An 11866-nucleotide genomic window follows, 5' to 3' on the forward strand; every position below is an offset into this window, starting at 1 on the left:
AATGTTGAGCAAAAGCAACTTTTTGCAGACCATAAATTTACCTTTATTTTTGTTGAGCATAAATAATTGTGTTAAGTAGATTTTTCGTTTGCCATTTTCGGAATTTCGAAACTATTTGCCTTCACAACAGCAGCAAATAGTTTTTGAATTGACTGACAAGCAAGCGGGTGGGCAAAACCTAGAAAAAAAAATTTTTTCTAACCTCAAATTGTTGGAATATTACAGAAAAGTACCATAAAATTAAATTCAAAATCATTTTTTTAGTAATTAAAGCTTTACGCTAAAAAGCTGCTACAAGCACGCAAAAACTATGCGCGGCGTGCTTTTTTTTAGCCTCAAATTGTTGGAAAATTACAAAAAAGTACTATAAAATTTAATTCAAAATCAAATTTGAAGTATTTGCGTTGCTGTTTTTGGAAATAGCTGATTTTCTTACTTAATGCTAGAAAATTTATAAATCTTTTTTCAAATCATTATAATTTTTTTTGCAAAATTTCTGTGCACAATTTTTGAAGTTTTGAATCGTGTTTTGAGTTTTGCAAAATTGTGGAACTTTTGCGCTTAATTTCAATGTTAAGTCATTTGAATTTTTTTATGATAAAATTAAGTTTTTCGTACTCTGAAAATTATGCAATTTAAAAATTTGAGACATTTCTGCTCGGCTCAGAAAAATCTTTGGCGAGCTCTCAAAAATATTCAATAAGCCTGTCAAAAATATTTGACAAGTCTTTCAAAATATTTGCTCAGTCTTTCAAAAATATTTGTCAAGCCTTTCAAAATAATTTGAGAAGCCTTTCAAAAATATTCGATAAGCCCCTCAAAAATATTTGACAAGCCTTTCAAAAATATTTAAGAAACCTTTCAAAAATATTTAAGAAACCTTTCAAAAATATTTGCCAAAAATATTCAACAAGTCTGTCAAAAATATTTGCAAAGCTTTTCCAAAATATTTAAAAAGTCTTTCAAAAATATTTAAGAAGCCTTTCAAAATAATTTGAGAAGCCTTTCAAAAATATTTTTCAAGGCTTTCAAAATAATTTGCGAAGGCCTTCAAAATAATTTGCGAAGCTTTTCAAAAATATTCGATAAGCCTTCCAAAAATATTTGCCCAGCCTTTCAAAAATATTTGCCAGGCTTCACCAAGCCTACTCTTTGCGTGCGAATAACAAAAATAAAGTAAATTTTACACTGCGCCGCTGCATTTCAATACCCCCGACACTCTGCTCGGATGACCCGCAACTGCACGATATGTCTGCCTCCACGCTAACATCCTCAATTGTTAGATTGCCGTCTGCAGCCATTTGAAAATGTCGCGCCCACATACATACATACATATATATTGCTATTATTTACACTTTATTATCTACTATTAAACACAAAAGATTCATTTAAAAATATTTTTTTTTATATATACATATATTATTAAAATCATAATATATCGATAATAATATATACATATATATTTCTCTTAAAAACAAAAAAACAATATAATGCATACATACATTTTTTTATTTATTTTATAAAACAAAAAAAATAAACATTATTTAAATATTAATTTGTAGTTTAACGCGCCAAGCAAAATTTAGCGTTTAAAAACGTAAGAAAGTTAACCTAAACACTGCTTAAAGAAATGGAAAAAAGTAAATAAAAAATATTAAAAGTAAATTTAAAAAAAATACACAAAAATTGCAAAATAAAGAAATACATTATCTTCTACTTTAGCTGAAAAGTCTTTAAATTAACAAACACACACACACAGACGGGCAAACAGGTGTACCAGGCCAGGTCAGGCGTTTTCAGGAAAAAATTTAGAAAAAGTAAATTTGAAAAAGTATTTAGTGCGCTGGGAGTGAGTGAGAGAACCGACCCCACAACATATGGCAGCAGAAAAAAGCAGCAAATCGGTGTTGGCGTTTGTTCAAAGTAGAAATACTTAAAATTTTAGTTTTCTCAAAAAAAAAAAAAAAAAAAAACAAGAAAAAAATCAACTAATCAAATCTAGTAATCTAAGTTATGTTTTCTTCAATTCCAATGATATTATTTACACACCATTTAAATATTAGCAAAAATAACCCATTTGAACTAAGTGTAACAACAACTCAAGTCTAGACTCGCGCAATTATTGGTTTTTGTTTTTTTAATACTTAGTTTTAAACACAAACCGTTTATTGCCAGCCGTAGAAACTACGTTAAGCACCAGAAAATTCCGTTTTAAATTACACTTTCTTTAATTCTCAAAATTATGTGTGACGAACGTGACTCAACGCATGCGTATTTCCGCGCTGACGAAATATTCATGTAAATGGCAAATTGTAAATTTAGTCCCAAATTCTTTGACGTTGCGTCGTAAGTATTGTACTCGTATGTGTGGCACCAAGCTTTTCTATTTTTTGTTTTTTTTTTTTTGTTAATTTATATTTTGGTATGTGTTTTAAATGGTAACTCTGAATGTAAAAAAAGTTTATGCGAATATTTTAAAAACTGTAATTTTATCAATGATTTTTTACACTCTGAAAAAAAAAAACAAACGAAAAAAAGTTAAATGTTTCCTAAGTTAATTGTAAAAAAAAAAAATGCAAACGACCGTACATTTAAATGACTAACGAAAAACAAAGTAAATATAAATATTAAATATCTTAAAGTATGATGATGTTTATAAGTAATACACAAAAATGAAAACAAAACTACATTCACAAAAAAACAAAAAATTATAATTTTCCACATTAAAAAGGAAGACCCAAAAACAACAACAATATTGGTTTTATTATTTCGTAAATAAGTAGCAAATTTTAAATTTATATAATGTATACATGCAGTCACCGTCAAGAGTAAGTGTACGCCACATATTGATAAGTTTTGAAATTGAAATTTGAAAGAGGTGAGCGCAGAAGCAACGAGAGAATGGTAACTCCTAAAACACTTGGGCTAAGAAGCCTATTGTATTCGGAGTTCGGGAAAGTACAAGGGTTGATAGTCAAGGAGAAGAGGAGAGAAGTGTCGGAAAGAACAGATAGGATGGAATAGAGACAGAGACAGAGTTTTACTCTGTCTCATGACAATGGGAACCCAAATTTGGTAAAAAGGGTTGATAGTCAAGGAGGAAAGGAAGGCAGTGACAGAGAAAAAGGGACAGGAAAGAATAGAGACAGAGTTAGCAAGTCCTGTGAGAAGTTTTGTTTGATAAGTTTTGAAATTGAAATTTAAAACAGGCGAGCCCAGAAGCGACGAGGGGATGGATGGTAACTCCTTAAATACTCAAGCTAAAAAACCCATTGTATTCGAAGCTCTGGAAAATAAAAGAGTTGATAGTAAAGGAGGGAAGTGACTGAGAGAAAGGGAGATAATAGAGACAGAGACAGAGATAACTAGTCCTGTGAGAAGTTTTGTTTGATAAGTTTTGAAATTGAAGTTTAAAACAGGCGAGCGAAGAGACAACGAGGGAATGGATGTTAACTCCTAAAACTCTTAGGCTAAAAAGCTCATTGTATTCGAAGCTCTGGAAAGTAAAAGTGTGGATAGTCAAGGAGGAAAGGAGAGAAGTCACAGAGAGAAAGGGATGGGATAGAATAGAGCCAAAGACAGAGATAACTAGTGCTGTGAGAAGTTTTGAAATTGAAATTTAAAAAAGGTTATGTCAGAAGTACCGAGAAATTTTGTAACTCCTAAAACACTCAGGCTAAAAATCTCATTGTATACGAAGCTCTAGAAAGTAAAAGTTTTGATAGTCAAGGAAAAAGAAGAGAAGTGTCAGAAAGAAAGAGATAGGATAGAATAGAGACAAAGTTAGATAGTTCTGTTTAAATTTTCCAGATTATTTAGCAAATCTGAAAATATCCCCCAGTTCGAGAGAACGAATTTTACTCAGTCTCTTGACAACAAGTACCCAAAAATTCTTAGCCTTGCTCTAGCATAGGCAGGACGCTCACAGAGAAAATGCTCAGTGCTATCCGGCTCCTCTAAGCAAGATAGGCAACTCCCGTCCTCAATGATTCCAATGGCGGTCATATGCTGACCTCGCGGCTTATGTCTTTTCTACCAAGTTTTACCAAGAAAGTTCGAGAGTTTTCTGTTCGGGGTTGTCACGAAACACTTTTTAGTTCTACAGCATTCCAGACTGGACCATATCGCTCTTTATGTAAATTGCATACATAATCGCTGATCCAATTCATGACTCCGGTAGAACTGATTCCGATTATTTGCTCTGGTGCCTTTGGGCTAACCGCTGGTCCGCAGTTGGCCAATTCAGAGGCAATAAGTTTTGACTATTTATTTATTTTTTTTGTAATGCACAACAGAAACCATATAAAGAAAAGTTTCCTATATAAAATTTGTAAAAGTTCGGCGAAAATTTTTAAATGCAATTCGGCAAAATTTCACACTTTTTACTCAGAATTTCGGAAAAAAATTCCAAGTATGCACTGTTGTAGCTCATTAAATTTTGGTCTAGTAAAGTGCTAGTTTCGCGTTGATTTTTGAGAATTTTTTTCGCTGACGGTGTTGGGTGTTTTCTTCTATATAAAAGAAAAATGTGGAGTAAATGTTGAATGCGGTATACGGGAAAATGTACAAAACCGTTACCGATACAAATTATCAAAAACTATAGACAAAACTTATCAATATGTGGTGTACACTTACTTTTGTCGCTGACAGTACATATTTATTCATTTAAAAATTTTATGGAGTATCGCTGAATTACTTGTGATAGCTGCGAAATAATTTAATTTTTTATCGCTAAATGGATAAACAAAGATTTGGTAGACAACGAAAATATATGCACGTCTGTGGACATTCGAGCCCAAAACGAAAAAAAAAAAATACTTGGGTTCAATTAGAATCTTATCAGCTATACCAGTAAATTTCAGCAATATTTGAATTATGAAAACATTTACAGTCGTAATTTAAGAGTTTTTCTTAATAGAAGTGCAATCAAAATTTGGAATTTTCCAATGAACTGTGTATCGGAACTTTTTGATCTTAAGGGGTTAGGGGTAGTCAGAATTTTCAAAAAATTGATTTTTGTTTTTTTGCATTTTCTTAAAGTATAATGTTTTAAAAATATTGTGTAAAAATTTGAAGTGAATCCGACAAATACTTTTCAAGTTATTCAACAATTAACAAAGGGCGCTCGGCCGCTCCGGAGCCGATAGCAAAACTTTAAATGCGTTTTTCTCAAAACTATGTTTTTCAAACTGGTGAACACTGTAACTTAAAAACCGCTACGTAGATTTCAATAAAATTTATACAGCTTTTGAAAAACATAAAAAACTTGTGCCTGATCGAAGGATTTTTTTTTTCAAAAATTTCGATTTTTTTTTAACAATTAACTGTTGGTTTTTTGCTCTAAAATCTGGAAAAAATTTTCTGAGGCCGCCATTTTGTTCATTTTGAAAAAAAAAAAGCTTCGATCAGGCACAAGATTATCTATTAATAAAACTAATTTTTCTTATCCGATTGGTTTTAGATGAATCTGCAAGGACTTGTGATGTTCACCGCAAGGGACTTCTGTGAAACAAACAGCGATAACTTTTGCAATTATTAATTTTTTTTTTGAAATTTTGGTGAAGCCAAGTTAAAACATGATGTTTTTATGCTATGTTTTTATTTTTGTTAAATTAATTAATTAAGTAGCAAAAAAAAATTCGTGAAAATCATCATTTTTTCGGGCCTCTGACTACCCCTAACCCCTTAAGCGAAATGGCTGAAATAAAATACGATTTTATTTCTCAAATTTCACAGAAATACGTTTATTTCACATTTAACTGAAAATATTGAACTATTTTGGCAAAATTATTATTTTTTACAACAAAGTTTTTAATAAAGTTATTTTTCCCGAAATTGTTAGTAACAAAATTATTTTGAACAAAATTAGTATTTTTTACAAAAATTAGTTTTAACAAAATTATTATTGATAAAATTATTTCTAAATAAGTTATTATTTTTAATAAAATTATTATTTCAATAAAATTATTATTAGGAAAATTATTATTTTTAGCAAAATTAATATTCTTAATTTTTATATTATTTTATAATTTTTAACAGAATTATTTTTAATAAAATAATTATTTTTTCAAAAACATTATTTCTAATAAAATTATTATTTTGAACACCATTATTATTTTAAGCAAAATTTATAATTTTGAAAAAATATTACTTTTAACAGAATTAATATTTTTAGCAAAATTAATATTTTTAACAAAATTATTATTTTTAATAAAATTATTACTTTTAACAAAATGATTTTTCAGATATTAGTTTTAAAGTTTAAAAGATTTTTATTATAACAAAATTAATATTTTCAACAAAGTTATTGTTTTAGCAAAATTATTATTTGTAACAAAAAAATTATTATTTTTAACAAAATTATTATTTCTAACAAAATTATTATTTCTAAAAAAATTATTATTTTTAACAAAATAATTATTTTAACAAAATTATTATTTTTAACAAAATTTTTATTTTAACAAAATTATTATTTTTCTAATTGGTTTTGTATATATATTTGTATATATATTGGGTTGTTCGGAAAGTAATTGCCGATTTTACATATAGACGGCGTTGATAATTGTTCTGAACTGCTAGTGACTATTTATTTTAATTTTTTCTTTTGACAGTTATTAGCTGTCACTTTTAGCTTGCTTCAAAAAAAAAGTGCGCGTAATTTTGTTTATATTTGTTTGTTTAGCGTCAATTTTTACATGGAGCCCACAGAAGAACATTTTCGTCATATTTTACTTTATTATTTCCATAAAGGAAAAAGCGCAGAGAATGTTGCTAAAAAGTTGGCTGATTTGTATGGTGATAAAATCTTAAAAGAAAGACCGTGTCGTAATTGGTTTATCAAATTTCGTTCTGGAGATTTTTTACTTAAAGAAGAGCCGCGTTCAGGTCGGCCAAGTGTTGTCGATGAAGAAGTTATCAAGGCTTTAATCGAATTGGATCGTCAAGTAACTTTGCGTGAGACTGGAGAGAAGTTAAATATACCGAAACCAACTGTTCATGAGCATATAAAGAGTCTTTGAGTGGTAAAAAAGCTTGCTATTTGGATACCACATGAATTGAAAGAAATTCATTTAACAAACCGAATCAACGCTTGTGATATGCATCTTAAACGCAATGGAGTCGATTCGTTTTTGAAGCGGATTATCACTGGTGTGGAAAAATGGATTGTTTACAATAACGTCAAACGAAAACGATCATTGTTCAAACATGATGAAGCGGTTTGCTTCAAAGGCTGATATTCAGCAAGAAAAGATTATGCTGTCAGTTTGGTGGGACTGGAACTGGACTGGTGTAGTATATTTTGAGCTGCTTCAGAGGAACCAAACGATTAATTCGGATACCTACTGCCAACAATTGGACAAATTGAATGCGGCCATTAACGAAAAGCGATCAATCGGAAAGGTGTCATATTTCATCAGGACAACGCTAGACCGAATACATTTTTGGTCACTCGCCAAAAACTGAGAGAGCTTGTCTGGGAACTTTCGATGCATTTACTATATACCCCTGTCCTTACACCGTCAGACTACCATTTGCTTGGGTCTTTGCAGAACTCCTTAAATGGTAAAACTTTCGGTATTGACGAGGCTTTAAAATCTCACTTGGTTCAAGTTTTTTGCAAATAAAGACCAGAGATTCTATGTGCGCGGAATAATGAATTTGCCGGAAAGATGGCAAAAAGTTATCGAACAAAATGGAAAATATATAATTGATTAAAGTTCTTTCTTTTAAAAAATCGGCAATTTCTTTCCGGACAACATAATGCATATTTTACTACAATTCATGCTTTTTTCCAGAGATTTCAACAATTGGTATAATCCAAGTTTTTCTTTAAGTTTTTTAATTTTTTTGTTTGTATTTTTTTTTTGCTTTTTGTTTTTTAATTTTTATACTTTACTAGCTTTAATTCGCGGCCCGCTCGCGTGGGAGTAGTTTTGAGGGATTTAGGATATGCATATAAAAGAATTACAAACAATTATTTCATAGAAAATAAGTTTTTATTAATAACCATAATATTACAATACGCGGCATCCGTTGCTATGCCTCGTTGAATAAAATCAAAACAACCAATCAGAAAAATATCAAGCAAAATTATTTTTATTAATTTTCTATCTCAAACCGAATGAGAGTGGTGGCGCGGCCTGGGGGCTGTGGGAAGGGAGTTCCATCATAAAAACATGCCTATAACCTTCATTGGGTTACATCGGATAAAAAAAGGCCTATTTTCAATATTTTTTTTCTATGTAAAAAATTATTTATTGAATTCAAACTCTTTTCTGCCTTATAAATACATATTTAAAGAATAATTTCTGAAATTTTCAAAAAAAAAAAAATATTAAAACTCCTCCATTGTGACGTCGTTTTCGGTGACCCCTCGAAAAAAAGGTGCGTCCGCGTTGCCAGCAAAACTCCTGACAGGCTCATCAAAAATGAAAAAACAAATATAAGTGCTTTAGTTAAACTATAAACTCGTGCGTGAACGAAGGAAAAAAAAGTAAAAATTGGAGTTTTGGCACACATTTTTGCAAAAAAATGAAAATTTCGGTCAAATTTGCTTGACATTTTTTTTTTTTTTTTTAATAGTTGTAATTGAAAAAAAAAAACAAAATCCTTCGTTCAAGCACGAGTAAGTTGTAACTCGAACACCTGTGTAATTTTTCATCAAGATCGGTTGAGTAGTTTTCGAGAACATTTGACAACCGACTTTGAAAACACGGTTCCGAGAAAAGCGCGCTTACAGTTGTGTGTAACAATAAAAGTGGCTTGGGGGGGAAGCTGGTCTAGAGCGCAAAAAATGGGCATATTTTATGAATTATTTTGACTCAACAAAGGAATCAATCGAAAATCTGTGAAATAGGTTTAATAATATAGCTTTCATGGTACAAATACAAAATTTTTCGTCTGAATTAATTTCAAAATGGCCGCTGTCCAGCAGTTCTCCTAAGGCGCCTTTTTTTCTAGTGGGTCCATTGCCGAAGACGTAAACTCCTTAATTTTTGTCCTGGATCAAAAAATAAAATTTTTTTAGTTTCTATATAACAACAGAAAGAGACGTACGTAGGATTTTTTCGATATTTTGTTTTTTCGCGAAATGGTGCACGTTTGAACAAAAAGTTACAATTTTCACTATAAAGAACGACATAAAATTGTTGATTAAAAAAAAACTATGTAATATAAATAAAAAATCCTACGTACGTCTCCGGAGAAAGGTATTTCGAATGTATTGTCAAAATTTCGTAAGAATCGGTAAAGATTTGTTCGAGTTATGTCTTCGGCCAGTTTAAAAAAAGTGATTTCGAGAAAAACACGTTTAAAGTTGTAAGTAGCGGTCGGGGCATACCTGCGAGGCACTGCCGTCGAATGAAAAATTTGGGCATTTAGACATTTTTGCTGGCATCCCTCATTTGGTATATTATTTCTAAGACCCTAAAGCACCTTTTAAGACAAAAAAAAATTTTTCGATTTTTTCAAAATTCTAGACCAGCCTCCCCCCTTAATATTTTTAGTTCATATTTAAACAAAAATACAAGGGGTTGCAAAATTAACCATCAAATTTGGTTTTTGAATAACTTTTTTACAAAAAAAAAAAATTTTTTTTCGTGATGAAAATCTTTATTTTGACCTTTACGCACTCCATTGCTTGTCTCTTTGTATACTGCAGCTGCCTAGTTCACAAGTATCATATATGATTGACGTGCGAAGTCATTTGCAGAAATTATACATCTTCCGATGGGGTGATTAATTTTGCGCCACCTTGTATATACCGAAGTTTTAACGCAAGTTTTTTTTTTACAATTTAGGTGTAGTAGCATATAAGTGTTTATATTTGTTTTTTTTTCGGAGAGCGCGAAATTGATTTATGTATGGCTCCACAAAAAGTGGAATAACCCGACATTTTGTACGACAAAGTTTATCGGCGAATGATTTATGCTATTAGAAAAACCAACAAAATGATCAGGTTTCATTTGGTCTTACTTCCGGGAATAATATGAAACGAATTTAGTTAAATCTGTGAAGAAAATCCGCTTATATACATTTGCAGCGTCGCAAAAACAAAATCAGCTTATCAAAAAAAATAAATAAAAAATAAAAAAATTCGTGGAAAAATAGCACTGGAATCTTCGATTTAACATATCGGGTTTAGAGGTGATTTTTATTTCAAATGTACGTTCATAACCTCTTAAAGGGCTAAGAACGTGTAATTATGTCGATTCAGTGTCTGTATAGGTTCAGAAATGGCTCAACTTGAGCTTAATAAAACAATTTATTTTTTGAGCCAAACCAAATGTGTGTGCGGCATGGCTATCTCGATTGAAACTAATTCAAAATGTATGCATCCTTTCGTTTAATTATTTTTTTTTGTTTCGTTTGAAATCAGTTATGTCAGTTACTTCCATGTAAACACCTTTAATGATATTCCACGTACGCGAGTATCTCAAATTTACACTAAACTACCAGTTTTTCATTTTTGCTCGTCATTACTTCAATAATAACTAACCTAAATCTTTTTTTTTTTTTGTTTTTGCCTATCTCTCTTTTGCCCTTAAACACGAATGCAGCCAACCATGCCCAGATGAATAATTAAAAAATCGGCTGCAAGTGTACGCAGGCGGTAGGACCAGCTATGAGAAAAACATGCAGTGAAGATGCAACAGCCACTTAACAAAAATATTTCTCATTTTAGTTGAGTGAAAATTCAAAAAACAAAAACAAAAACCAAAAAACAATACTTACTGAAATATGAAAATAAAATGAAGTTTAACTAATTAGCAGATCTAAAATAACTTACATAAATAGGAAAAATTCAACTAAACAATAGAGTGTTCATACATAAGCAATCAGTAAAGCGGGAAGTGGATGGCAGCCGGCATGCAGAATAGTAACGAATTTTTCAACATTTCATAATAAAGATTTATAGAGAAAACTAAGCACGCAGAACAGCAGAAGTGGTAGCAGTAGCAAGTAACCTAGCAACTACATAGTAATGTAAACACAAAAAGTATTTGCGAACGAGTAGCGCAGAAAAAGGATGCAAATATATACTTGACAAGCGGAAAACCGAGATCTAACATGATTGGGAAATACAACGCGAATAACTAAGCGGAATCACAAACAAATCCACACACACATTTTATTATACGCAAATTTATGCATATAATTCTAATTATTTATAAAAAAAAATATTACCATTATTATAATACATTTGTGTGTACGTATGAAGATATATTTTTAATTAGCATACATAATAATGTTTTATAAATAATAACAAGAAAATGCATGTGTAATTTGTAATTGTAATTTGACAGAAGCTGAGAAAGGAAAAGTAGCAACAGAGAGAATGTTTATGAAACATTTGCATTGCTAACATCAGAGAATGTTAATGGAATTTCAGAAGTAAAGTAAAGCAGAAGTAGCAACAGAGAATGTTAATGTAAGCATTATTGGCAGAGAATGTTAATGGAATGAGAAGGAGCAAATGCTAAATGCTAAACTCGATATGTTAAATGCTAACATTTGCTGCTTCTCATTCCATTAACATTCTCTGTTATGGGTGCCAATGCATAAATAATTAACATAATGCCGACTGTAATCATCATTAACATTCTCTGCTGTAACATTTGTGCGAGTAAGGATGTAATAGCAAGAGATAATGTTAATGTTAGCATTATTGATGGCAATGCATAAATTATTAACATACTGCCGACTGTAACCAGGGAAGTAATTCACTAGAGAATGATCATTAGCATTAACATTCTCTGCTTAACATTTGTGCGAGTAAAGAAGTAGCATGAGGGAAATGTGCATTCAAACTACACTGCTAGCAAAACTGTGCAATTGAAAATATGCAGGCTTTAATACGTTTTTT

The 11866-nt window shown here is 30.8% G+C and overlaps 1 protein-coding gene across 2 annotated transcripts in view; it reads left to right on the forward strand.

Annotated features, from left to right (window-relative positions):
• Nucleotides 1-11452, forward strand: part of LOC129237540 (uncharacterized) — a 37406-nt gene extending 25954 nt beyond the window's left edge. For both annotated transcript variants that reach the window (XM_054872351.1, XM_054872352.1), the window contains exon 7: nucleotides 10560-11452. In XM_054872351.1, the coding sequence (XP_054728326.1) occupies nucleotides 10560-10585 (26 nt within the window). In that variant the 3' untranslated portion in view covers nucleotides 10586-11452. The remainder of the gene's footprint in view (nucleotides 1-10559) is intronic.
• Nucleotides 11453-11866: the final 414 nt, after the last annotated feature.

The sequence above is a fragment of the Anastrepha obliqua genome, chromosome 2, assembly GCF_027943255.1.
Source record: "Anastrepha obliqua isolate idAnaObli1 chromosome 2, idAnaObli1_1.0, whole genome shotgun sequence".
Lineage (NCBI taxonomy): Eukaryota > Metazoa > Arthropoda > Insecta > Diptera > Tephritidae > Anastrepha > Anastrepha obliqua.